Raw genomic sequence first — 27356 nt, forward strand, 5'->3', positions numbered from 1 at the left:
CTATGGAATAGGCAGCCAGTAAAGGGGCTGGTGTGGGGGCTGAACCGGTTCTAAAGAGGGCAAGGGCCCGATGCAGCGCTGGGCGCCGTTATCTCCTCTCGAGCGGGGGCCGCTCCGAGTTCGGGAGGAATGAATGAACGACTGAACCAATGAGCCTTTGTGGACGCGGCCCGCCGTCTCCCGGCCTCTGCGGGCGAGGAAATGGGGGCGCCGGGCCCGGGAGGCCGCAGCCGGCCACCCAGGCCAACCCGGCGGGGACGCGGCCGCCGCCGCAGCCAGAGGGCCGAGCCTGCGACGCCATCACGGAGCCCGGGGCGGGCCCCCAAGGCCGAGCCCGAGCTTCCCACCCCGGGAGCCACCCACCGACGACGCCAGGGCCCGGGCCTCACCCCGAGACCACCGCGCGCGGAGCCACCCCCGCCGCCGCCTCAGGCTCCTCACCCGCCGCCGCCGCCGCGCGAGGCGGGGACATGCAAATGAACCAACGGTCTCCGCAGCGCCGCGCCGCGCAGGCGCAAGCCGCCGCCGAGTCCTGGTGCGCAGGCGCGGGCCGCCGCTGCCCGGCTCTCTTGCGCAAGCGCGCTGTCCGCTTCTTCTGGGCGGACGCTCTGGAGGCAAAACATTTCCCTGCTGGGGGCGGCGACCACCGTGAGCGTCCCGGAAGGGGCGGCAAAGACGCCTCCGTCGCCCACGAGGTGGTCTCGTTGGCTTTACCTTGGTTCGCGGTCGTCCTTGGTTATCGTGAGCGTCCGCGGGGCTCTGGGAGGCCAAGACTAGGGGCGCCACAGCGCCTGCGCGCGTACGGCGGCCGGAAGGGGCTAGAGGCGGCTCCCTGGGTGACAACCGCGCGCCCCACCTTTCCCCACGTGGCCGCGAAGACCGGGTGAGACGCTGCGGCTGCCGAGGCCTGTCGCGCGCGGACTGGGGAGTTGGGGTGCCGCAGGGTCGGGCTGGCGCGACCCTCGGGTACGTGGTTTAGGGGGAAAAAAAAATGAAAGAATTTTACAGAAGCCGCCTGGGGACGAAGTTCTCGGCTTCCCTGGCATTCGCTTTATTTTCATTCATTTTATTTATTCATTCAGCACCTGTGCACTGAGTGCCTGCTGCGTGTCGGGCCCCGTCCTAGGCAGTGGGGACAAGGAGGCTACAGGGTACAAATAAATGAGTGAACGATGTCGCTCTAGATACAGGTAATGGTGTGCAAATAATAACAGAGTGATGGGACGGGAAAGCAGGGCTGCTCTTTACCTAGAAGTGGTTTTGAAGGCTGTCTCTTGAGTGCTGGGAAGGATGAGAAAGGCGGGGAAGAGCAACTTGGAAGGCTTAGATAGAGAAAGTGCGGATAAGGAGGCTGGGTTTTGTTCTGAGAAGGTTGGGAAGCCACTACCGGGCTTTGAGCACGTGAGTGAGGTGGAGTCTAGGCTCTGGGAGTGGCAGGTGACGCCGCCCTTAGGGGAGGCTGGTGTTTGAACCAGAGTGGGTGTGGCTGGTAGAGGGAGATGTGGATGGAGTCTTTTAGAGTCCCCAGCATGTCATGGCACACGTTTAATTTTCTTTTGAGACGGAGTCTTTCTCTGTCGCCCAGGCTAGAGTGTAGTGGTATGATCTTGACTCACTGCAACCTCCACCTCCCGGGTTCAAGGGCTTCCCCTGCCTCAGCCTCCCGAGTAGCTGGGACTACAGGTGCGCAACACCGCACCTGGCTAAATTTTTTTTTTTTTTTTTTGAAACGGAGTCAAAAGGAGTTCAAGCGATTCTCCTGCCTCAGCCTCCTGAGTAGCTGGGATTACCGGTGTGCACTATCTTGCCTGGCCTTTTTTTTTTTTTTTGAGACGGGTCTCGTTCAGTCACCCAGGCTGGAGTGCAGTGGCACAATCTCAGCTCACTGCAAGCTCCGCCTCCTGGGTTCAGGCCATTCTCCTGCCTCAGCCTCCCGAGTAGCTGGAAATACAGGCACCCGCCACCACGCCCGGCTAGTTTTTTTTTTTGTATTTTTTTAGTAGAGACGGGGTTTCACCGTGTTAGCCAGGATGGTCTCGATCTCCTGACCTCGTGATCCGCCCGCTTCGGCCTCCCAAAGTGCTGGGATTACAGGCGTGAGCCACCGTGCCCGGCCTTGGCTAATTTTTTGTATTTTCAGTAGAGACAGGATTTTGCTATGTTGGCCAGGCTGTTCTCAAACTCCTGACCTCAAGTGATCTATCCGCCTCAGACTCCCAAAGCGCTGGGATTATAGGCCTGAGCCACCGCACCTGGACAGCACAGTTTTCTTGATGAGCAGATTCCTGGCTGAGAGAAGGAAACTGGCTGCCAGTTAGGGGCCTTACTCATCTTCTGTTTTACCCTCAGCATGCCCTGATGGATAATAGGGACTGGTAATGCTGCTTCCCCCTTTTAGCCTAGGCTGTTCTCCAGGTAATTCTTACTTGGCCATCTCCAGGCACCATCTTATGTGTTCCAAATCTGTACTTTCCTCCTCCAACTCAGCCCTGTACCAGATCTAGGGGACCTTGGAGGACTCAGGTCAGGGGTGGTCACAGAGCCAGACCTTCCCAACTCAGTCAGCTCAGGGGTGGGTGGAAGGGAGGGGTTGTGGGTTGGGGAGTGAAGCCAGAGAGTGTGGGCTCTCTCTGAGTGGCCAGGAAAGGCAGCCACCTGGAAGGGCTGGCAGAAGCTCCACAGAGGACTGAGAATCCGAAGTATTTGAGACAGGTGTCAATCAATTTAGAAAGCTTATTTTGCCAAGGTTAAGGACATGTCTGTGACACAGCCTCAGGAGGTCCTGAGAACATGTACCCAAGGTGGTTGGGGCACAGCTTGCTTTTATACATTTTAGGGAGACGTGAGATATAAATGAATATGTGTAAGATGGTCACAGGTAGAGACAAACGATTGCGTTCTTTTGAGTCTTTGGTCAGCCTTTCACAGAATACACGATTTATATGGGGTACAGGGCAGGTAGAGGAATAGTCATTTATGCCTCAGTCCGACTCATGAATCTGAGGTTTTGTTTGTTTGTTTTTTGTTTTATTTTTTGAGATAGAGTCTCGCTCTGTCGCCCAGGCTGGAGTGCAATGGTGCAATCTTGGCTCACTGCAACCTCCACCTCCCGGGTTCAAGCAATTCTCTTGCCTCAGCCTCCTGAGTAGCTAGGATTACAGGCGCCCACTACCACGCCCAGTTAATTTTTGTATTTTTAGTAGAGACGGGGTTTCGCCATGTTGGTCAGGCTGGTCTCGAATTCCTGACCTCAGGTGATCCACCGGTGTCAGCCTCCCAAAATGCTGGGATTACAGGCATGAACCACGGAGCCAGGCCAAATCTGCATTTTTACATAAACATTAGGGCAGAGAGAGCAACTGGATATGCATTTGTCTCAGGTGATGACTTTCTGTCCTGCACTTGTGAAGATCACCTGTCAATTTACATTGCCAGGGTGACATTCAACAAAATTGTTTTCAGGTAAAGATCTTGAGGGCCACAAGGAATTTCCTGGCCTGGCCGGGGTGGTGGGAGTAGAGTCCCCTACTCCTTTCTCCCTACTGAGAAACTCTTTATATTACTCTTCCTTCACCTTTAACCTTGGAAATCCATAGCAGCCCTTAAAGAGCTCCCTTTTCTTCTGGGGCAGAAAGGAGAGGGGCCTATCTGCAAAAGAGTGAGATGGGACTCCTGCATAAACTTGCTGAATTGCCTCTTAAGTAACAAAGGAAAGGAACTAATAGCTAACATTTATTGAGCCTGTCCATATCCTGTTCTGAGGAAGGTATAGGAGTTGGCTGAATTTTTCACTACTGCCCTATGAAGTAGATTCGTGTTTATCTCTGTTTGACACATGAGGGAATTGAAGAAAAGTGCATCTGGCTGGGCGCGGTGGCTCATGCCTGTAATCCTAGCACGATGGGAGGCCGAGGCAGGTGGGTCACCTGAGGTCAGGAGTTCGAGACTAGCCTGGCCAACATGGTGAAACCCTGTCTCTACTAAAAATACGAAAATTAGCTGGGTGTGGTGGCATGGGCCTGTAGTCTCAGCTACTTGGAGGCTGAGGCACAAGAATCGCTTGAACCCAGGAGGCAGAGGTTGTGGTGAGCCAAGATCGTGCCACTGCATTCCAACCTGGGCGACAGAGCGAGACTCTGTCTCAAAAAAAAAAGAAAAGGGCATTGAAGTGGAGGGCATGGGAACTGGGTTCTGCAGGCTGGCTGCGAGCCAGTCCTTCTCCCGTCAGGCAGTGTGCAGTCCATGGTGGGCATCTGCAGGAACACAGATGGAATGTGTATATCCCATGCCACTGCCTGAAAAGAGAAGCATGGGCCAGAGTGACCTGTTTCTTCTTCCTTTTTTTTTTTTTTGAGACAAGGTCTTACTTTGTCACCCAGGCTGGAGTTCAGGGATGTGATCTCAGCTCACTGCAGCCTTGACCTCCCTGGGCTCCCACCTCAGCCTCCCAAATAGCTGTAACTACAGGTGCATGCTACCACACCTGGCTAATTTTGGTATTTTTTATAGAGATGGAGTTTCGCTACCTGTCCAGGCTGGTCTCAAACTCCTGGCCTCATGTGATCCTTCCGCCTCAGCCTCCCAAAGTGCAGGCCACCATGCCTGGCCTGAAGTGGAAACTTGATAATTCCAGAACGGAAACTTGATATTACTGCAATAAGCAAGGTGGATATATTGAAACAATTAAAATTTAAAAAGTTGTTAACCTCTGTTAGGCTCTGGACCTAAGGTCTGTTCCTCCTTTTGTTCCAAAGGGATGGTGGCAAATGTTAGGTTCACTCGTACCCTGTCAAGACCTTCTGGTTAAGATCATCTACAGCAGGGGTCCCCAGTTCCTGGGTCACAGACCCATACTGGTCCAGTGGTCCCTGGCCTGTTAGGACCTGGGCTGCACAGCAGGAGGCAAGCGTAGGGTGAGCGAGTGAAGCTTCATCTGTATTTACAGCAACTCCCCATCACTTGCATTATGCCTGAGCTCTACCTCCTGTCAGATCAGCAGCATTAAATTATAGGAGCACGAACCCTACTGTGAACTGCACATGCAAGCGATTTAGGTTGGGCACTCCTTATGAAAATCAATGCCTGATGATCTGTCACTATCTCCCATCACCCCCAGATGGGACTGTCTAGTTGCCAGACAACAAGCTCAGGGCTCCCACTGATCCTACATTACAGTGAATAGTATAATTATTATATTACAATGTAATAATAATAGAAATAAAGTGCACAATAAATGTAATGAGCTTGAACCATCCTGAAACCATCCCCACCCTAGCCCCACCATATCCATGGAAAAATTGTCTTCCACGAAACTGGTCCCTTAGGCTAAAAAGGTTGGGACTGCTGAGCTACAGGTTTGAAACAGAATTGCAAAGGGATTTGGTGTTTTTACCAAGAGTTTTATCTTACTTAACCCTATGTCTTGTTCCCACCTGTCAGAGGGGAAGGTACTGCCCAAGGTTAGTGGGTCATCTAAGTGTTGATACCTACCCCTGGTTTCCAGGGTATGCCTGTACTGGGTTTTACTTGTTTGTTTATTTATTTTTTGAGACGAAGTCTTGCTCTTGTTGCCCAGGCTGGAGTGCGATGGCATGATCTTGTCTCACTGCAACCTCCACCTCCCTGGTTCAAGCCATTCTCCTGCCTCAGCCTCCCGAGTAGCTGGGATTACAGGCGCCCCACTAATTTTTGTATATTTAGTAGAGACGGGGTTTCGCCATGTTGGTCTTGAACTCCTGACCTCAGGTGATCTGCCTGCCTTGGCCTCCCAAAGTGCTGGTATTACAGGCATGAGCCACCATGCCTGGCCTTACTTGCTTATTTTTATTTTATAAGGTGGGTTTGTGTGTATACACACACACACACACACACACACACATTTTTTTTAAGCGATATGGTCTCACTATGTTGCCGCAGGCTGGTCTCTCAAACTCCTGTGCTTGAGTGATCCCCCGCCCTAGCCTCCCAAGTTGCTGAGATTACAGGCACAAGTCATTGCTCAGTTCTTTTTGTTTTTAAACAGATTAGCACTTTAAGAAATTGAGCTATAATTTACATACCATAATATTCACTCATTTGATTTAGTAATTTTTTTTTTCTTCTGGAGACATGGTCTCCCTCTGTCATCCAGACCAGAGTGCAGTGGCCCAGTCACAGCTCACTGCAGCCTTGAACTCCTGGGCTCAAATGATCCTCCTGCTTCAGCCTCCCGCGTAACTTCAACCACACGCAAATGCCACCACACCTGACTATATTTTTAAATTTTTTTGTAGAGACGGGGCCTCACTATGTTATCCTTGCTGGTCTCAAACTCCAGACTTGAAACAGTCCTCCCACCTTGGCCTCCTAAAGCACTGGGATCACAGGTGTGAGCCACCATGCCTGGCCTGATGTAGTGATTTTACGTTTTCACAGAGTTGTACAACCATCATCACTATAATTCAAGAACGTTTTCATCACCCAGAAGGAAACCCTATACCCATTAGAAGTTACTCCCCATTCCCTCTCCTCCAGTCCCTGGCAACACCCGGTCTGCTTTTTGTGTCTGTGGATTTGCCTGTTCTGGATATTTCATGTCATTGGAATCGTGCAATATGAGGCTTTTCGTGTCTGGCTTCTTTGACGAGACATCATGTTTTTGAGGTCTATCTCCATTGTAGCATGCTTCAGCACCTCATTCCTTTCTCTGGCTGAGTAATATACCACCATGCGCGCAGACCATTTTATCCATTCATCTGTTGGTAGACTCCGTCTCCTTTTCTTTGTTCTTGTGATTTATTTGTTGAAAACTCTGGGTGTTTGTCCTCTAGTTGACATTCTCTTCCCTAGTAGGGATTTTGCAGATCACATCCCCATGGTGTTGGTTAAGGTGTCAGAGCTGTGCTGTGCAATACCGTAGTCACTCGTCACACATGGCTATTTACATTAACAAATTAAAATGAAATAAAATTACACACTCAGTTCCTCAGCCACACTGCCACACTTCAGCTGTGTGATAGCCACAGAGGCCAATGGCTTCTGTACTAGGCAGTGCAGATAGAGAACGTTTCATCATAGCAGGAAGTGCCCTGAATGCATGATCAGATTCGGGTTTGAGATTTTGGCACGATGACTTCACAGGTGCATTTTGTTCTTGTTCAGGAGGTAGGTGTTGCTGGTTTCTCTTGATGATGTGAGATCAAGCAGTAGACTGAGTTCCTGTCTACCCCTTGTCGGGCTCCCATCAGTTTTACACCTGATGGTTTTGGATCCTGTGGGATCATTATCTGTTTCTCTCCTGTCACGGCTGATCAGCTGGAGTCGGAAGCAGAACTTTTCCTCATCCTCTTTTTATAACCTGGGACCCATTTGTACAAGGGAGGCAGGTTAAGTGCTAGGTTTTTTAAAAAAAATTGTTACTAATTATTGTAGAGACAGTGTCTCGCTACGTTGGCCAGGCTGGTCTTGAACTCCTGGATTCAAGTGATCCTCCCATTTCAGCCTCCTGAGTAGTAGCTGGGAGTACAAGAGCATGCCACCACTCCCTGCCAAGAGCTGGATTCTTGGCCAGTTTTCAGAAGCCTGAGCTGTATTTGTTTTAGTATTATGAAAGCACAGAGTTTGATTTTTTTTTTTTTTTGCAACATCGTCTGACTGTCAGCCAGGCTGGAGTGCAATGGCATGATCTCGGCACACTGCAGCCTCCGCCTCCTGTGCTCAAGTGGTTCTCCTACCTCGGTCTCCCCGATTGCTGGGATTACAGACGTGAGCCACCACACCTGGCCCAGATTTTGATTTTGATATGTACTGGATTTTTTTTTAATGCTCACTTGTCTCATCTGTAGCTACCAGGCACCCCTTAGGGTTTGGAAGCTTCCTTGCTTCCTGGTCTCACAAGACGCCCCAGCGTTACCTGCCCCATGACCTGCTGGGACTTGGAATCAGCCATTCCTCCAGAAGCCCTGGCTCCTTGTTTTTAAAGATTTTATGTAGAGACAGGGCCTCCCCATGTTGTCCAGGCTAGTGTCGAACTCCTGGCCTCAAGCCATCTTCCTGCCTCAGCCTCCCAAAGTGCTGGGATTACAGGAGTGAGCCACCTAGCCCTGGCCCCAGCTCCTTTTCGTGGGAAATGGTAGAAACCATACATGGTGTTAGAGGTATTCAGTGCTCCTGTGCTGTCATTTCTTCTAGGCATTTTTAGTTGCTATGACTAGAAAATTAGATCTTTGTTTACCTAAGAGAAAACACATGATGGGTTTATATGGATATTCCCATTTCATATATAGGAGTTCTGAGATTTTTTTTCTCAACTTTATCGAGGTATAGGATGTACTTTTTTTTGAGACGGAATCTTGCTCTGTTGCCCAGGCTGGTGTGCAGTGGTGCAATCTCGGCTCACTGCAACCTCTGCCTCCTGGGTTCAAATGATTCTCCTGCCTCAGCCTCCCGAGTGGCTGGGATCACAGGTGCCCGCCACCATGCCCGGTTAATTTTTGTATTTTTAGCAGAGATGGGATTTTACCATGCTGGCCAGGCTGGTCTTAAACTCCTTACCTCAGGTCATCCACCTGCCTCGGCCTCCCAAAGTGTTGGGATTACAGGCATGCGCCACTGCATCCAGCGAATTGTATTTAATATAGTGTATATCTTATACTATATATGGTACATAAATGATACAAATATATTGCATATGTTTACATTATACAACTTGACGATTTTATATGCATGCAGATTGTGAAATACTCACCTCAATCAACAGTTACCTTTTTCTTTTTTGTGGTGAGAACACTTAGAATCTACCCTCTTAGCAAATTTCAAGTATACCATACAATATTGTTAATTATAGGGAGTTCCGAGTTTTTAGTTGATAGTACGATGTTAGAATCTTTTTTTTTTCTTTTTGAGTCAGGGGCTTGCTCTGTTGCCCAGGTTGGAGTGCAGTGGCACAATCTTGGCCTCCCAGGCTCAAGCGATCCTGCTACCTCAGCCTCCTGAGTAGTTGGGACTACAGGCATGTGCCACCACACTCAGCTAATTTTTATTTTTATTTTGGTAGAGACAGACTTTTGCCATGTTGTCCAGGCTGGTCTTGAACTCCTGGGCTCAAGCAATCCTCCTGTCTCAGCTTCCCAAAGTGTTGGGATTATAGGCATTGACCCACTGCGCCCAACCAGAATCTTTTTTCTTTTATTCTGATTCCTAATAAGATAATCATTATTATTTGCTACATCCGTAATAGTTTCAGAATAACATTACTAGTATCATTATATTAAAGAACCACCTTTCTTAGATAAAATGTAGTAAACTCTGTGTTCTCTCCTACACTTTGTTTTTTTTTCCCAAGACAGGGTCTCACTCTGTGGCCCAGGCTGGAGTGTAGTAGTGTGATCATGGCTCACTGCAGCCTTGACCTCCCAGGCTCAAGTGATCCTCCCACCTCGGCCTCTCAGAGTGCCGGGATTACAGGCTAAGCCATCACACCCGGCCTCTTCTGTATTTGCAGAAGTTCTAGGGAAGTAGGGATATCACCCTTTCCTGTGATAACAGGTGGGAAGAATTTCTCCAGGGTGGTTGTAGGGCTCTGGTCGCTGGTAGATGCTTCCTAAGTGGCGTTTTCAAGGTGGCCAGGCCCTGCCATTGCCTGCTCACCCTTGAGGTAGCTCTCTCTTTGCCCTAACCTTTCAGCTCAGGAGCATCTATCGGCTGCACGCCAACATCAACACAGGCGAAGATGGTCTCCAAGCGCATTGCCCAGGAGACCTTTGATGCAGCTGTGCGCGAGAACATCGAGGAGTTTGCGATGGGGCCAGAGGAGGCAGTGAAAGAGGCCGTGGAGCAGTTTGAATCGCAAGGTAGGGTGGTGTGACTGTCACCTACCATCCTTGGCTCTTAGATGCAAGAGCGATGGGAGAGCCCTGCTGCCCCGCCCCACTGGGGGTGCCACATGCCTGGCATAGAAACCAGGTGCCCATTGGGCCCTGTCCCCTCCAGGTTCTGCCCGAGGCAGGCTGGTTATCCTGCTCCCACCTCTCACCTGCTTCCACCTCGCCCAGATATTTGTGGGCTGGATCCTTCTCATGAGTCTCATTTGATCACTTCCTTGAAGAGACTTTCCCTGACCCTGGCCTGGGAAACAGGGCCCCTGCCTCCCTTCCCTACTCTACCCTACCTTGAGCTTACAGAGGCAGAAGCAGCCTGTGGAAACAGGTGGCATGTTCAGACCAGGTGCAGAGGAGTGTGGTTATGAGGGGCTGTTTGCAATGGTGTGGGTGGGGTTAGGAGACCACCCCTAGCACAACTAGCTCCGGCAGAGACCCTGACTGCAGGGAGCAGGAGTCCTGGGCAGGGGCCACATGATGGGTGCTGGGCCCTGGGGCAGAGGCAGGGGGCTGGGAATGAACACCCCACACTCCCCTCCTCCTGCCCCCATCTCAAGTTCACTTCCCCATTGAACAAACCCAGGGTACAGCCTGAGAGGTCAGAGGTCAGCCTCGTAGGCACAGAGTGGGGTATAGAACACTAGACAGGGGCCAGTGGGACAAGCAAAAGCGTCCAGCACTGTAGGGGCTCCCTGTGGGGGTGCCAGCAGGGGCAAGAATGCAGCCAGAGCCAGGAGGGATGGGAGCCCCAAGGGAGAAGACTGTGGGGTCCCTCCCTCCCCCACCAAGCCCACCAGGCAGCATGTGGCACCTCACTGCACAGACGTGGCCTGTGATGACAGCCTTGTGTGACAACGGCCTCACTACCACTCTGCTCCCTTTGGCTGGCCCACGGACCAGTGGCAGAAACACCCAATACCCTCTACACCCCCGTGATGATGTGGCATGGGCGGGAATAGGGAGGTGGGAGGCTTCTGGAGTGGGGTGGTCCCAGCAGAAGGGTCCTGAGGTGTGATTCCAGCAGGCCCACGGGGATGACAGCTGTCACTTTCTTTCTGACCCCTGTGTGCTTGCTTCCCCCACCCCCAACAGGGGTTGATCTGAGCAACATTGTAAAGACGGCGCCTAAAGTCTCTGCAGACGGATCCCAGGAGCCCACACATGACATCCTGCAGGTAGGAGTGGGCATCCCACACAGCAGGTCCTGCGTCACCTCTGTCTGGGGGCACCTCTTCCCTGTTTCCTGGATGGCAGAATACAGGCTCTGAAGGTCATGCCCTCCCCAGCATGCATGGGCAAGCTTGAGTTTGCAGCCAGGTCTCCCTGAGTCCATGTCCGAGGACGGCATGCCTTCCAATGCAGGGGATCCCAGGCTCCTGTGGTGGCATGTATGCTGAAATCAGGTAGATGGCTTGGTTGTCCCTGCTGCTGGGATCCCAGAGTCAGGGACACCATAGTGGTGCCCCTCTGGCTTCCCAGAGACAGATGGTCAGGACTCATAGGACGAGAGAGTGGGCTCACAGTAAGGCTGTCACTTACTGAGCACTGACTGTTTACCAGCACTTTCCAGCCAGTCCGTTAGCACTGAAGCTCACCAGTGAAGTAGGTGGTGTCATTCCTGTCTTAGTGATGGGGAAACAGGCCAGGAGCTGGCACTTAACCTCTCCAGAGACCGAAAGAAGGAAGGTAAAAGAACTTCAATGCTTTCCGTAAGGTCGCCCATCAAACTTTGTAATACAGCAGAAGGCTCCGGTGTTTGAGAACCGACTGTGGGCCTGGTTCTGTGCAGGTACTTTTTTCCTGTCTTCTTGGTCACTGTCCAAACAACACCTGCAAGGCTGGGATTTCCCCATTGTAGAGATGGGGACATTGAGATCCAAAGAGAAGAAAAGTCATTGACGTGGGAGCAGGAGGTGCAGTGATAGGAGAGGAAGTTGGAAGAGATGGCTCTGGGTGTAAACCCGGCTTGCCTAAGGCATGACACTTACTTCTCCCTACCTCGGGGTCCTGCCCTCTCCTGCCTTGAGGAGGTCTTGTGAAAATTGCCTCGTTGTTGTTAGTTTGCTTTTTGCCTTTCTTGCCTAATAAGGATGAATTTGTTTTATTATATATTTATTTATTTATTTATTGAGACAGAGTCTCACTCTGTTGCCCAGGCTGGTGTGCACTGGTGCGATCTCAGCTCACTGCAACTTCCACCTCCCAGATTCAAGTGATTCTCCTGCCTCAGCCTCCCGAGTAACTGGGATTACAGGCACACGCCACCACACCTGACTAATTTTTTTGTGTTTTTAGTAGAGACGAAGTTTCACTATGTTGGCCAGGCTGGTCTCGAACTCCTGACCTCAGGTTATCTGCCTGCCTTGGCCTCCCAAAGTGCCGGGATTATAGGCATGGGCCACGGTGCCCAGCCTGGATTAATTTATTTTAAAATGAGTTTGTCTTCTGGCTATCTTTGCATTGGGTGATTCATCTTTTTCCTACTGATTTGTAGATGAAGTTTATATAGGAAGGATCTCAATAACAATATCGTCTATATTGTCTAGCAGTTACTGCTTAAGTACTTCTTAAGTGCTCAGCATTATGCTAAATTCTTTTTTTTTTTTTTTTTTTTTGAGACAAGAGTCTCACTCTGTTGCCCAGGCTGGAGTACACTGGCGTAGTCTTGGCTCACTGCAACCTCTGCCTCCTGGGTTCAAGCAATTCTCCTGCCTCAGCCTCACAAGTAGCTGGGATTACAGGTGCACACCACCATGCCCAGCTAATTTTTTTTTTTTTTTTGAGACAGAGTCTCGCTCTGTCACCCAGGCTGGAGTGCAGTGGCGTGATCTTGGCTCACTGCAAGCTCTGCCTCCCGGGCTCACGCCATTCTCCTGCCTCAGCCTCCCGAGTAGCTGGGACTACAGGCGCCTGCCACCATGCCTGGCTAATTTTTTGTATTTTTAGTAGAGACGAGGTTTCACCATGTTAGCCAGGATGGTCTCCATCTCCTGACCTCGTGATCCGTCCGCCTCGGACTCTCAAAGTGCTGGGATTACAGGCGTGAGCCACTATGCCCGGCCTATTATGCTAAATTCTTAAAATATGTTCTCTTAATCTGTGCTCAGCCCATCTTGCTGGTGAGGTATCTGAGGCTTCCCAAGGATCAGTGACGACCCCCCTGCACCCCGAAAGGTCAGCTGGTGAGAGGCAGAGCTGGTACCCGGATCCAGGAAGCAAAGCACTGAAAGGCCGTTCTACCAGCAGTACAGGAAACTCCGTGTTTGTTTATAACATTCGCTCCTTTTTTTTTCTTAACTGTTCTTTTATTTATTTATTCATTTATTTATTGAGACAGAGTCTCGCTCTGTCGCCCAGGCTGGAGTGCAGTGGCGTGATCTTGGCTCACTGCAAGCTCCACCTCCCAGGTTCACGCCATTCTCCTGCCTCAGCCTCTGGAGTAGCTGAGACTACAGGCGCCTGCCACGACACCCGGCTAATTTTTTGTATTTTTTAGTAGAGATGGGGTTTCACTGTGTTAGCCAGGATGATCTCGATCTCCTGACCTTGTGATCCGCCTGCCTCGGCCTCCCAAAGTGCTGGGATTACAGGTGTGAGCCACCATGCCCAGCCTATTTATTTATTTTTTGAGATGGAGTCTCACTCTGTTGGCCAGGCTGGAGTGTAGTGGCCCTTCCTCAGCTCACTGCAGCTTCCTTCTCCCAGGTTCATGCAATTTTCCTGCCTCAGCCTCCTGAGTAGCTGGGATTACAGGCGTGCACCACCACGCCCAGCGGATTTTTGTATTTTTAGTAGAGATGGGATTTCACCACATTGGACAGGCTGGTCTTGAACTCCTGACCTCAAGTGATCTGCCTGCCTCGGCCTCCCAAAGTGTTGGGGTTATAGGCATGAGCCACTATGCCCAGCCTATTTTTTCTTTTGTAGAGATGGGATCTTGCTATATTGCCCAGGATGATCTTGAACACCTGGCCTCAAGTGACCCTCCCACTTTGCCCTGCCAACATGCCAAGATTACAGGTGTGAGCCAACATGCCTGGCCTTAAATTTTTTTTTCTTTTTCTATTTCTTTTTTTTTTTTTTTTTTGACACAAACTCTCACTCTGTCACCCATGCTAGAGTGCAATGGCAGGATCTCGGCTCACTGCAACCTCCACCTCCCAGGTTCAAGTGATGCTCCTGTCTCAGCCTCCTGAGTAGCTGGGATTACAGGTACCTGCCACCATGCCTGGCTAATTTTAAATTTTATTTTTCATTAAGGAAGAGTGGAAATACATTCTTAGCATAAAAGATTCAAGCAATACTCAAGCATTTATAGTAAAATCTGAAAGTCCCTGCCTTGTCCCTCCCACCAGACACCGGGGTTTGCATCTCAGCGGTCAGTTCACAACTGAACCAACCCCCTTCTCAAATGCCCTGCAGCATAATTGACCTTTGTGCATCTTGGCTTAGATGTGTAAAAAATGCTTATCTGTTGAGGGAGAAAAAAATTCAACATTGTGATGGCCGTTGAAATTAATCTGTTTGTGTCATAAGATTTGTTGCAAACAGGCTTGTAGAAACAGAAGGAAAATAATGTCTGGAGACTGTCCAGGGAAAAACTGAGCCAGCCAGGCCACATTTATATGTGGGAAGTTGTAGAATGAAAGGCATTAGTCACAGAGACTGAATGACTCCAGGAGTCAATGGGTAAAGCCCCCCTCCATGAGCAAGGTGGTGAGCGCCACAGAAAATTGTCATAGGTAGAACACAGCTGGCTCTGCCACCTGCATTTTAGCAACCATCTGTCGATGAAAATACTCTATAAAATATTTCAAGAGATTTATTCGGAACCAAATATGAGTGACCAAAGGCCCATGACACAGCCTCGGGAGCTCCTGAGAACATGTGCCCAAGGTGGTCGGGCTACAGCTTGGTTTTATACGTTTTAGGGAGACATGAGATATCAATCAATACATGTGAGACGTACATTGGTGTGGTCTGGAAAAGTAGGGCAGCTGAAAGCCAGGGCTTCCAGGTCATAGACACATTTAAAGATTTTTCTGGCCAGGTGCTGTGGCTCACATCTGTAATTTCAGCATTTTGGGAGGCTGAGGTGGTCGGATCGCATCAAGCTGAGGAGTTTGGGACCAGCCTGGCCAACATGGCAAAACCCTATCTCTACAAAAAATACAAAAATTAGGCCACGTGTGGTGGCTCACACCTGTAATCCCAGCACTTTGGGAGCCCAGGCAGGTGGATCACCTGAGGTCAGGTGTTCGAGACCAGCCTGGCCAACATGATGAAACCCTGTCTCTACTAAAAATACAAAAATTAACCGGGCATGGTGGCAGGTGCCTGTAACTCCAGCTACTCAGGAGGCTGAGGTAGGAGAATTGCTTGAACCCGGGAGGCAGAGGTTGCAGTGAGCCAAGATTGCACCATTGCACTCCAGCCTTGGTAACAAGAGCGAAATTGCATCTCAAAAAACAAAAAACAAAAATTAGCTGGGCATGGTAGTGGGTGCTTATAATCCCAGCTACTTGGGAGGCTAAGGCAGGAGAATCACTTGAATCCAGGAGGCGGAGGTTGCAGTGAGCCGAGATCATGCCACTGTACTCCAGCCTGGGCAACAGAATGAGACTCAGAAAAAAAAAAAAAAAAAAAAGATTTTCTGATTGAAAGAGTTATCTAAAGACCTAGAATCAATAGAAAGGAATATTTTGCTTAAGATGGGTTGTGGAGATCAAGGGTTTATCAAGGAAGCCTCCAGGTAGCAGGCTTCAGAGAAAATAGATTGTAAATATTTCTTATCAGACTTAAAAAGGTGCCAGACTCTTAGTTAATTCTCTCCTGAATCAGGGAAAAGACCTGGAAAGGGAATCTCTGTAGAATGTAGCTTTTCCCCACAAGAGATAGCTTTGCAGGGCCATTTCAAAATATGTCAGAGAAATATATTTTAGGGTAAAATACTTTGATTTCTTTCCATACTGTATTAGTTAGGCTGGAACTTGGTGTCTTATTGCTACAAAAAAGTCTTACGATGATCAGTTATGTCTGACTTCCAAAGGCAGGAAGATAAAATGAGACATATTTGACCGCCACTTCCCATCATGACCTGAAGTAGTTTTTCAGGTTACCTTTGGAATACCTTTGGCCAAGAGGAGGGGTCCTTAGTATGGATGAGGACTTAGATTTTTTTTTTTTTTGAGACAGGGTCTCCCCAGCTAGAGTGCAGTGGTGTGATCTTAGCTCACTGAAACCTCTGCTTCCCAGGCTCAAGCAATTCTTCAGCCTCAGCCTCCCATGTAGCTGACTACATGGTGTGAGCTACCAACACCTGGCTAATTTTTGTATTTTTTTTTTAGAGACAGGGTTTTACCATGTTGCCCAGGCTGGTCTTGAACTCCTGAGCTCAAAGCGATACACCTGCCTTGGCCTCCCAAAGTGAAGAGATTACAGGCATGAGCCACCATGCCCGGCCAAGAATTTTATTTTTAGTTTACACATCCTTGCTAACTTAGTAATTCCTTGTGAAATCTTGGTAGTTCTAACCCCAATACTGTGCATCCTCAAAGGCATTTCTGTCAGGAGCTTTTCAAGTTTCTTACAGGGTTTCTGCTGAAGTGCTACACCGCTGTTTGTTATGTAAAATGTGCATAAAAACATTTACCATTGTAACCATTTTTAAATGTAGAGTTCAGTGTCATTAAGTACATTCATAATGTTGTGCAACCATCATGACTATCCATGACTTGCGATACTGAAACAAACTCCATGTTCCTCTTCCCCTCAGCCCCTAGCAACCATCATTCTACCTTCTGTTGCTGTAAATTTGACTACTCCAGGACCTCATATAAATGGAATCACAGGCTGGGCACCCTGGCTTATGCCTGTAATCCCAGCATTTTGGGAGGCTGAGGTGGGCAGATCACTTTGAGGTCAGGAGTTAGAGACCAGCCTGGCCAACATGGTGAAACCCTGTCTCCACTAAAAATACAAAAATTATCCGGGCGTGGTGGCACATGCCTGTAGTCGCAGCTGCTCAGGAGGCTGAAGCGGGAGGATTGTTTGAACCCAGGAGGTGGAGGTTGCAGTGAGCTGAGATAGTACCACTCCACTCCAGCCTGGGTGACAGAGGAAGACTCCATCTAAAAAAAAAATTTTTTTTTTAAATAAATGGAATCACAGTATTTGTCTTTTGGTGACTGTCTTATTTCACTTAGCGTAATGTCCTCAAGGTATATCCATGGTATACTATGTGCCTGAATTTCTTTGTTGTAATTGTAGTGTTTTTTTGTTTGTTTGTTTTTCTTTTTGGAGACAGTCTCTCTCTGTCGCCCAGGCTGGAGTGCAATGGCATGAGCTCAGCTCCCTGCAACCTCCAACCTCTTGGCTCTGATGAATCATGCTGCTATGAACATGGGTGTACAGGTATCTCTTTGAGACTGTGCTTTCAGTTCTCTTGAGTGTATCCCCAGAAGTGGAACTGATGGGTCATACAGTAATTCTGTTTGATTTTCTTTTTTGAGATGAATGCTCCGTATGTTGCCCAGGCGAGTCTTGAACTCCTGGGATCAAGTGATCCTCCTGCCTTGGCCTCCCAAAGTGCTGGGATTACAGGCATGAGCCACCACGCCTGGCTTCTCTGTAGGTTTGAATTGCATTTTTCCTAATGATTAGTGATATTGAGCATCTTTTCATGTATTAGTGGCCATTTGTATGTATTCTTTGTAGTAATGTCTATTCTAGTCATGCACACTGGTGTTAATTTTTGTTGTTTTTTGTTTTTCAGTTCTAATCTCATTTTAGCAAAAACTTACCTTTTTAAATATCCTGTTGCATTGTAACATATACTTAGGTCCACAAATCTGAGCTCAGTGAGAATTATCCCGTAGGCTTCTTTGTTTTTCGTGTCAGTCAATGCCAAATCAAAGCCCTTTGGGCTGGTGGTTTCTGTAGAACCACCCTGATTCAGTCTGAGGGCAAATAATCTCCTACACTTCAGGCTCACAGATTCATCTTTGGCTCATGCTAAGACATGTCCCGAGGTCATGTAGTTGAATGGCAGCTAAACTTATCTGAGTTGTTTAAAGTATTTTCTCCCCAGTGGCTTAGAGTTGAATTTGGATAAATCTGCTCTCTGTACAGTGTAACCACATTTGGCAGGTGCTCAATAAATGTTTGTGGAGTGAATGAGAGAGATGAAAGGAGACATCAGGATGGGTATGTCTGGTGAATGTGGCTTTCTCCTTCCTTGGAGAGCTGACCATTGACAGGTGTGCCAGTTTGTTACAGCTGTGTGACAAACAACCCAAACAACAGGCATCTTATTGTTTCTTGTGATTCTGCCTGGTTGGGCTCAGCTGGACGGTTCTTCTGCTGGTATCGCTTGGGGCCTCTTGATGGCAGGTAGGGCTGGAATGTTTAATAATGTCTGCATTTATGTGTGCAGCCCCTCGGCAGGGACACTGAGTTGTCTGGATCTCTCTCTCTCTCTGTCTCTGTGTGTGTGTGTGTGTGTGTGTGTGTGTGTGTGTGTCAGTCTTCCACGCTATGGCCTCTGAAGCTCAAAGCTCCTAGAATCACAGGTCTGGAAGTTGCCAGAGCTGTAACTTGCCCCACATCACTTCCACTGCAGGCCCAGATCCCAGGGGAGGGAACCTTGCAGGGGTCCAGACACTGTTGCTGTGGCCATGGGTTCCTCTTGCCTGAGCTGATGCTGAGGTTTCTCCCATGTCTCCCAGACGCTCAGTAACCTCCAGGAGTCTGTGGCCAGCTCTTGCCCCCAGGAGGTGTCAGCATACCTCACCCGCTTCTGCGACCAGTGCAAACAGGACAAGGCCTGCCGCTTCCTCGCGGCCCAGAAGGGGGCCTACCCCATCATCTTCACTGCCTGGAAGCTGGCCACTGCAGGTGACCAGGGCCTTCTGCTCCAGTCCCTCAATGCCCTGTCGGTGCTGACTGATGGCCAGCCAGACCTCCTGGACACCCAGGGCCTGCAGCTTCTCGTGGCCACGCTGACCCAGAATGCTGATGAGGCTGACCTGACCTGCTCTGGGATCCGCTGTGTGCGTCACGCTTGCCTGAAACATGAACAGAATCGGCAAGACCTGGTGAAAGCTGGCGTGCTGCCTCTGCTGACTGGTGCCATCACCCATCATGGCCACCACACTGACGTGGTCAGGGAAGCCTGCTGGGCCCTGCGTGTCATGACCTTCGATGACGACATCCGTGTGCCCTTTGGCCACGCCCACAACCATGCCAAGATGATTGTGCAGGAGAACAAAGGCTTGAAGGTGCTCATCGAAGCCACCAAAGGTAAGAGCTGGGGGCCGACACGAGCCAGCGAACAAAGTGGGCGGGTCAGATATGACCAGAGTGAGAGTCAGGGCTCAGGACTGCTTTAGGCACGGCAGGCTCAAGGCTCCACTCGCCCCTCGGCTTAGACCTGCCTGCATGGCAGCCCTCGTGAAGAGTCTCCCCATGTTTTCTAGTGGCTCCAGGAGAATTCCAGGCCAGCACTCAGGGGCCAGGAGCAGGCCACAGTCCCATCTCTGGAGCTGTCTGGGGAAGGGGCTTGCTGTGTCCAACTCCAGGGGCTGAGAGTGGGGAAGGGGGACCTCCCCAGAGGGAAATAAGAGGACTGGGGGAGGCTGGCTGGCATGCACCATGGCAGTCTCAGCTGGATGTGTACATGCTTGATCATATTCAGCCACAAATCCTTAGGCATATTCATGTGTCTGGCTCCAGGGTGACCATGGTGAGCCAGCCCTGGGAGGTCACAGTGCTGACCGTCAGACCCTAAAGCTTCTGTCTTAACCCCTACCCCCATCCCATCCACTGAACCCACCAGAAAAGTCCTGATTGACACACAGAAGGTGTCAGAAGGATGAGTTCCCCTTTCTTGCCTGCCCCGTCACTCTGGTTCTGTGGCCAGGCCTGTGTGGGGGTTCTGGCTCTGTCTGCTGAGGAGATGGGCCCACCTCAGTTTCCCTTCCACACCTCCAGCAAGGCTGAAAATGAGTCCCGACCTTCTGCAAAGTCAGGCTGCTTTTCCAGGAGGTAGCTCACATCTTTCCTGTTTTATTTATAGGAGCTCCAATCAGTTAGGTTTCTGCCAGAGACAGGATATGTATATATGAAGAGACTTTTTGGTAAGGAATGGGGTCATGCAATTATGGCAAGTCTGTACTCCATAGGGCAGGCTGGAAACCCCCAGGCAGTCCCCTTTTCGGGGAAACACCTCAGTTTCCTTCTAAGGACTTCAGCTGATGGAATGAGTCCCATTCACATTGTTCAAGGTCATCTCCTCTACTTAAAGGCAACTGGGCTGGGCATGGTGGCTCATGCCTGTAATGTCAGCACTTTGGGAGGCTGAGGTAGAAGGATTGTTTGGGCCCAGGAGTTCAAGACCAGCCTGGGCAACATGATGAAACTCTGTTTCTACTAAAAATACAAAAATTGCTGGGCGTGGTGGTGGGCACCTGTAATCCCAGTTACTTGAGAGGCTGAGGCACAAGGATCTCTTGAGCCTAGGAAGCAGAAATTGTGGTGAGCCAAGATCACGCCACTGCACTCCAGCCTTGGTGACAAAGTGAGACTCTGTCTCAAAAAAATTAATAATAATAATAATAATAATAATAGATAGCTGATTGTGGATGGTAACCATGTGGACAGAATACCTCCACGGCAACACCTAGATTGGCATTGGGTGGAACTGCAGAGGGCTACAGGTGGTCACAGGAACTGACCGTCGCAGCCCTGTGTAGGTGCAGGATCTTCGCCCTCTTGGCGTGAGTGCCAGCACCTGCTTCCTGGTGCAGCGCCTCTGGGCTCCATCTGCGGCTCCTGTGTTCAGTTTTGGCCACGTCAACCCAGTCCGTATGTGTCCCTCTATGGTTCTGGAGTTTCCTGTTGCACTTAGAGAAGCCATTCCTACCCCATGATCATAAAAATAGTCTTCAGATGTCTTTTTTTTTTTTTGCACTATTATAGTTTTCTTTTTTTAGGTGAGACCATGAGTTGGTATGGAATTTATTTGGGGCATGATGGAAGGAAGCGGGTTGGGGGGCACATTCTTAAGTCTTCCCAGCAGCCAGCAGGGGGCACTGCAGGCCCAGGTAGCCCCTGGTGTTCCCTGGGGCCTTCCTAGTGCCCGTGGCCACTCCAATAGGCAGAAGGGCTGGACTCTTCCAGTGGAGCAGGATCTCCACCAAAACGGAGGGCCCTGCGGCTGGTTCTTCCCGCCCCCACCACCGTCTCCCTTTCTCCCTGCAGCGTTCCTGGATAACCCTGGCATCCTGAGCGAGCTCTGTGGAACCCTGTCCCGCCTGGCCATCCGCAACGAGTTCTGCCAGGAGGTCGTCGACCTCGGGGGCCTGAGCATTCTGGTGTCCCTGCTAGCCGACTGCAATGACCACCAGATGAGGGACCAGAGCGGCGTTCAGGTATGAAGTCCCCCTGGCCCATTGCGTGCTGTCCTTCTGGGTCCCAGTCAACCGGATGAGCTATAGTCAGAACAAGCCAGCCCTGCCTGCCAATGTCGGAACCAAAGTGCAGTTTTTCTTTTCACGGACCCAAGGGCAGGAACCAAAAGTCGGGGGGGAAACAAACCCACCCGTTCTCCCTTATTGTCCTTTTGCACCAGGAAAAGGATGGTAGGAAGCACAGGGTTGGGGTGTGTCGGCCAAGGCTGGGATACTTGGGTTAGTTCCCGCACCTCTGCCTCAGTTTCCCTAGCTACAGAATAGAGCAGTGTCCCTACTCATTACTCCGTTTAGCAGCCGATTATTGAGCCCTTCTCCATGTGCCCATCCACAGCAGGGAGCGAATCAACAGGTGCCTCCCTATCCAGCTGCAGCTGCAGGAAAGCCCCCAGGGGTGCCACGGTCCTGCGCCCCCAAGCCCAGCTGTTGACGTCAGCCAGCCTCTTTCTGTGCAAGTGGCCAGGAGCTGAATGGGAACCAACTTCAGCAAATGAAGGGATACATTTTGCCCTGTACTCCTGGGCAGTTGGGGGCAGGGTCCTCAGGTTCTCCATCGGGGGATCAGCAGTCCCAGTAGCACCTCATCCACTGTCCTCAGTGCAGGGCAGTTAGCGCCTACCCTGGGTCTGTGGCCGTGGACAGGGGGACCCTGTGCTCTGAAGGCCGGCCTGAGTCACATGCCCCTGCTGCCCCTGTCGGGGTAGGGGATCAAGTCACCTGGATGGTACCGTTTGGACACAGGCAGCCTGAGCCACAGGCATCTGCCACCCCTTCTCGTTAGTCACACCCTGCAGTCACACCATACCTGTTGGTCAAACAGCAAAACAGCCCCACATTCTCCCTCAGAGCCCTCTCCCACAACCAGCGGCCTGGCTGGAGGTGAGCGGGCCTTTCCCTTGTGCAGGAGCTCGTGAAGCAAGTGCTGAGCACCCTGCGAGCCATTGCAGGCAACGACGACGTGAAAGATGCTATTGTCCGTGCTGGCGGGACGGAGTCCATCGTGGCTGCTATGACCCAGCATCTGACCAGCCCCCAGGTATCCACCTCGGGGGGCACACACAGTAGCAGGGTGGTGGCTGGAGTCCCAGTTCAGTTTCTGTATCTGCATGAAGCTCTATTCCCCTGCAGGGCCAGGGCAGGGCTGGTGAGGGTCGTGGGCATTGGCTCTCAAATGCTGACCTGCGTATGCATGACTTTGGGTGTCCTGGAGTTACCACCAGCACCCTGCAAAGATCTGACCAGGCCTATTGCCCTTGTCACCCCTAAGAGCTGAGCTGATATTTTTGTCACCCTGCCATTATTACACAGGAGTTGCCAGAGACCCACGGAGGGGAGGCCGCAGGGTGTTCACCAGGGGTTGGTGGCCACGGCAGGATGTTGTGGGGGGTCTATCTGCTGCATCTCAGCCTTTCTGTGACTGGCCCCTGCAGGTGTGTGAGCAGAGCTGCGCGGCCCTGTGCTTCCTGGCCCTGCGTAAGCCCGACAACAGCCGCATCATCGTGGAGGGTGGTGGGGCTGTGGCAGCACTGCAGGCCATGAAGGCACACCCGCAGAAGGCCGGCGTCCAGGTGGGCAGGGCAGGGGATGGGGGCAGGCAGGCTGGGGTGGGATGTGCAGGTAGGTGCAGAGAGGTCATGGGAGCAGGTGCAGTGTGCGGGTGGGTGATGGGGCAAAGGCTCAGTCCCTATCCCTATCCCTGTCCCTGTCCCTCCCACAGCCGAGCCCCATAGGGCCAACTTCTTTCTCATCTTGCAAAATGTGCTGAATTCTGCCTGCATTTGCCTCCTTCTCTGCCTTTGTTTTTTCTGCATTTACTCTCCTTTTTTGGGGAGGGGGTAGTTTGGAGGGGCTTTCTGGTGAAACCCTGGAAAGAAAGCTATAACACGTAATCTCCTTCTGTGGGTTTTTTTTTTTTTTTTGAGACAGTCTCACTCTGTCGCCCAGGCTGGAGTGCAGTGGCGCCATCTCAGCTCACTGCAACCTCTGCCTCCTGGGTTCAAGCGATTCTCCTGTCTGAGTCTCCCGAGTAGCTGGGATCACAGGCATGGGCCACCACGCCCAGCTAATTTTTGTATTTTTAGTAGAGACAAGGTTTTGCCATGTTAGCCAGGCTGGTCTCGAACTCCTGACTTCAGGTGATCCACCCACCTCCACCTCCCAAAGTGCTGGGATTACAGGTGTGAGCCACCGCACCCTTAATCTCCTTTTTTAAAAGTCCCTATAGAGAGATCTGGGGAGAAAGAAGTTGGGGAAGCGTGGATGGGGATCTGCCTGGGGTTTCAGAAAGGTTCCTGCCCCCTCCTTGGGCTGCTGGTCTGAGTTCTGGGTGTGGGACACCCTGTCCACACCTCCCTGGCTGAACCCAGACTCCTCCCTGCAGCCCCCGGGGCCCTCCTCGCCTCCTCACTCCCAGCATAGGATTCTTGGACACACCAGGCTGGGACCCACAGGGGGCCTTTGCTCTCGCTGGCTCTACTCTGGGACACTGACCCTTACCTGGTCTGATCCCTTGTCCACTTCTGGCCACCCTGGCCAGCAGTTCCCCACTCTGCATGCGCTTCCCACCTGCTCTCCTGCTGGTGGTGGGAGCCACCCTGGGAAGCTTCCAGGCAGTGCCCCGCGCCCACCCACAGCAGGTGCACAGGGCACAAATGTCCACTGAATGGGTAGGGATGTAATTGACAGGTGCCTGTGCACAACCACTGTCTTCCCGTGGCCTCACTGCCCCCTTGCCCTAGGGCCCCTTCCTTGGCTCTGTGCCAGCCTCGGGGGACCTCAGGCTCACCAACTCTGAGGCTGAGAGTTCCAAAGCCATAGGATAGATCCTGGAGCTTCCCTGAGCCTGTTTCCTTGCCTGGGAGTTAGCCACGCCTTGTGGGGCTGCCAAGAGGGTAAAGTAGAGAGATGGGTCTAGCTTGATACAGTATAGGCAGCTGCTGGATGTCAGCTGTGGTTATGATCACCTCCATCTTGTTATGATGAAGACCCTGAGGTCAGAGTGGACCCCACCCCAAAGCCCCATCTGGCAGCTCACAGCTGCTCTCTCCTACAGAAACAGGCTTGCATGCTGATCCGAAACCTGGTGGCCCACGGCCAGGCCTTCTCGAAGCCCATCCTGGACCTGGGGGCTGAGGCACTCATCATGCAGGCCCGATCTGCCCACCGTGACTGTGAGGATGTGGCCAAGGCCGCCCTGCGGGACCTGGGTTGTCATGTCGAGCTCCGAGAGCTGTGGACAGGCCAGAGGGGCAACCTGGCGCCATGACCCCAGGCCCAGTCTGGGCCGTGACTCTGGGTGAGTCGTGTGACTCAGGAATGGGGGTAGATCCATGTCCTCCACTGTCCCCCATTAGTTCTGTCCCCTTCACAATGAGAAGTGTTTTCTGGCAGGCCCTAGGTAAAGGGTCGGGGGAGGGGGGAGCCTTGTAGGGAGGCCTCTACACAGAAGAAAGCAGCCCCCATGTCCCAGCCACTTCTGGGTCCCAGCCAGCAGCACGGATGTTACTGTCCTGCTCCTTCCCCCTAGCCCCACGCCCTACCAGAAGGGGCAAAGGGCACGTCCCATCACTCACTGCCCTGTCTGAAATGTGGCAGCCACTGTGGGCCAGGCTTAGGGCAGGGCAGGTGATTCCAGTGGGGTTGGGCTCCCTGGCGCCTGCTGCTTACTGCAGTTTCATGCAGGTCTCTGCTCCTTGTCTTTCTTACCTGTAAAATGGGTCTCAGATGCCCCGCCCTGCTTGGCCCCAGCTTGTCTGTCTCTGGGTCCTGGGCCAGCCAGGGTACCTGATAATAAAAGATCATTGGGTGAACAGCGGAGGGGTCTCTTCCATAGCTTGGCTGAGCATGGGGGGCCGCAGTCAGTGGCCTCAGAGTGTGGGGGAGAGACAGACATTTTGGTGGGGGGGCCATGGAGTCACTGAGGATAGCAAAGGGGTTTTGGGAACAGCCAGGGATCTAGGATCCGCTGTCACCCTCAGACAGGCAGGCGCTGAGGCCATGGTCAGGATCACTGTTTCTGACGTGTACCACCTGCAGGGCCGGAGGGCTCCACGTTCATCCCCTACTCAGCTCTGCGGCCTTGAGCAAGTGAAAGAACCTCTCCGAGCCTCAATATGCTCCTCCTAAAGTGAGGAGTAGGGCAGTGATAGATCGCCCTCTGAGAGGTGTTGGACCAGGCTGAGCACATGGAGGGTGTCCAGTTGTCTTAGGCTGGGTGTCCTAGGTACCCAACCTCTTGTCTCTGAGCCTCGATTTCCCCATCTATAAGATAGACATCGGCTGGGCACGGTGGCTCATGCCTGTAATCCCAGCACTTTGGGAGGCTGAGGTGGGTGGGTCACTTGAGGTCAGGAGTCCGAGACCAGCCTTGCCAATATGGTGAAACCCCGTCTCTACTAAAAAAATACAAAAATCAGCCCAGTGTGGTGACGTATGCCTGTAATACCAGTTACCTGGGAGGCTGAGACAGGAGAAGTGCTTGAACCCGGGCAGCAGAGGTTGCAGGGAGCTGAGATCACGCCACTGCACTCCAGCCTGGGCAACAGAGCAAGACTCTGTCTCAAAAAAAAAAAAAAGACATCATTGTTGTTGCCCTCAGTGACCACCCCACCCCAAGCATTCTGGGGGTGCCCAGACAGCTGTGGCCCTGCAGACGCCAGCTCTTCTGCTCTGAAGTCACACTCAGAGGTCACACCATGGTCACTAGGTGGCTTGTGCATCTCTTGTGGCCTGACGGGGGTCCGGGCAGCCTCATGACCACTGGTGTGTGCCCCAGCCTTCCTGCCCACACCTTGGAGGCCTCTCCCCTCTTGGACCCTCGCCCCTGCTTGTCATGTGCCTCCCCGAGCCCCAGGATGGCCTGGGCTCAGTCCTTGACCTCAGTCCTTGACTCCTTTCCCAGCAGGCCCCCAGCTTCCGTGGAATCCAGCCGATGCAAACAGCTGAGGAGCGTCACCCTGGCTGCACCTCTCCGTGGTGTCCCCGTCTCCCCTGCCCCCAGCAGGAAAGGGTGCTCTCAGCTCAGCAGGGCTGGCCCAAACCTCTGACCCAGTCACCCCGCCCTATCCCTCCTCCCTGGAGACTCCCAGGATGTGGGAGAAAGATCTCGAATCTGCCCCAGACTGCCCTGACTTAACTTCTGGGCCAGTGTGACCTTGGGCAGTTCTCAAGCATTTCTTCATCTGTCATGTGGCAGGGTAGGTGCTCCTGAGCTATTTCGAGGACGGCCTGCAGTGCTGGCCCTGTCATTCCTGCTCCAGCCTTGCTCTCAGTCTGCCCATGGCTCCCCTTTGCCTTCTACATAAAACCAAACCTGTCTGTGGTCCCAGCAACTTGGGCTAAGGCGGGAAGATCACTTGAGCCCAGGAGTCAAGGCTGCAGTGAGTTAGGATGGCACCACTGCACTCCAGCCTGGGTGACGGATCAAGAGCTTGTCTCAAAAACAAACAAACAAACAAAAAAATGCACTTCATGCCCTGCAGACCCAGTGTGGCCCAGGCCTTGCCCATTTCCCAGTCTTTCCACTGCACTCACTCCCTATTCCCCCACCCCAGGGCCTTTGCACAAGCCCCCATGTGACAAGCCATGCCCTCTGCCTAGAAGTGCCCTTCCCTTGGCCTTCCCCGTGGCCGGCTCCTCCTAGCACATGAGGTTTCAGCTCACGTTGCCTTCTCCAGGAGAGACCCCCATCTTATCACCTCATGTGCTCTGGCTCTGACACTGGGCCCCATCTGAGGTCACCTCATTTGTGAACTCTCCTGTTTGTCTTGCCCCCACCATCGGCTGGCTCCCTGCAGGGAGGCCCCTGTCCCCACTTGCTGTGCCTTCAGCTTCCCGTCAGTGTTCTTGAATGTTCACCTGAATAAACTGACAAGCACTCGAGGTCCCTGCCAGGTGGCCCCAGCGTCCTCCCCTGGGCCTGGGCCAAGCTGCAGGCTTCTTCAGGAAGGGGTGGTTCTGCCTTATCTGTCCCTCCCACCTTAGCCCAAGGAAGTGGGTGTCTTCAGTAGATGCAGCTAGCATGTTTGGACAG

General features: G+C 51.8%; 2 protein-coding genes across 73 annotated transcripts in view; one reads left to right on the forward strand and one right to left on the reverse strand.

Moving 5' to 3' along the window:
• The window catches only part of SUGP2 (SURP and G-patch domain containing 2), a 42982-nt gene extending 42166 nt beyond the window's left edge, over nucleotides 1-816 (reverse strand). For 9 of the 50 annotated variants that reach the window (XR_008540913.2, XR_010153750.1, XR_008540911.2 and 6 more), the window contains exon 1: nucleotides 442-536. The gene's annotated coding sequence lies outside the window, so the exon portion shown is untranslated. Of the gene's footprint in view, nucleotides 537-714 lie in introns of those variants that run through there. The other 41 variants (XR_008540923.2, XR_008540926.2, XR_010153753.1 and 38 more) reach the window with 12 other exon arrangements.
• ARMC6 (armadillo repeat containing 6) lies at nucleotides 494-27205 on the forward strand. Of its 23 annotated transcripts, none has more exons than XM_024351163.2 (10): nucleotides 494-883; nucleotides 1083-1190; nucleotides 9664-9830; nucleotides 10950-11032; nucleotides 18584-19157; nucleotides 21117-21286; nucleotides 22230-22361; nucleotides 22756-22893; nucleotides 24378-24620; nucleotides 26226-27205. In XM_024351163.2, exons 2-9 carry the CDS (start codon nucleotides 1162-1164, stop codon nucleotides 24588-24590), a joined length of 1506 nt encoding a protein of 501 aa, XP_024206931.2. In that variant the 5' UTR covers nucleotides 494-883; nucleotides 1083-1161; the 3' UTR covers nucleotides 24591-24620; nucleotides 26226-27205. The 23 variants fall into 23 exon arrangements, with proteins under 23 accessions (XP_024206931.2, XP_003316264.2, XP_054528877.1 ...); XM_054672902.2 differs by having other exon boundaries at nucleotides 747-883; nucleotides 26229-27205; XM_054672903.2 differs by having other exon boundaries at nucleotides 800-966; nucleotides 26229-27205.
• Nucleotides 27206-27356: the final 151 nt, after the last annotated feature.

Source organism: Pan troglodytes, chromosome 20 (genome assembly GCF_028858775.2).
Source record: "Pan troglodytes isolate AG18354 chromosome 20, NHGRI_mPanTro3-v2.0_pri, whole genome shotgun sequence".
In the NCBI taxonomy this organism is placed as follows: Eukaryota; Metazoa; Chordata; class Mammalia; order Primates; family Hominidae; genus Pan; species Pan troglodytes.

What these genes read in the sequence shown, in the direction of transcription:
- ARMC6 (XM_024351163.2), top strand. Translation starts at nt 1,162, where the DNA reads ATGAGTGAACGATGTCGCTCTAGATACAG. An exon ending in GGAGCAGTTTGAATCGCAAG is followed by an intron (nt 9,831 to 10,949) that starts GTAGGGTGGTGT and finishes CACCCCCAACAG; the next exon opens with GGGTTGATCTGAGCAACATT. An exon ending in CGCAGAAGGCCGGCGTCCAG is followed by an intron (nt 22,894 to 24,377) that starts GTGGGCAGGGCA and finishes TCTCTCCTACAG; the next exon opens with AAACAGGCTTGCATGCTGAT.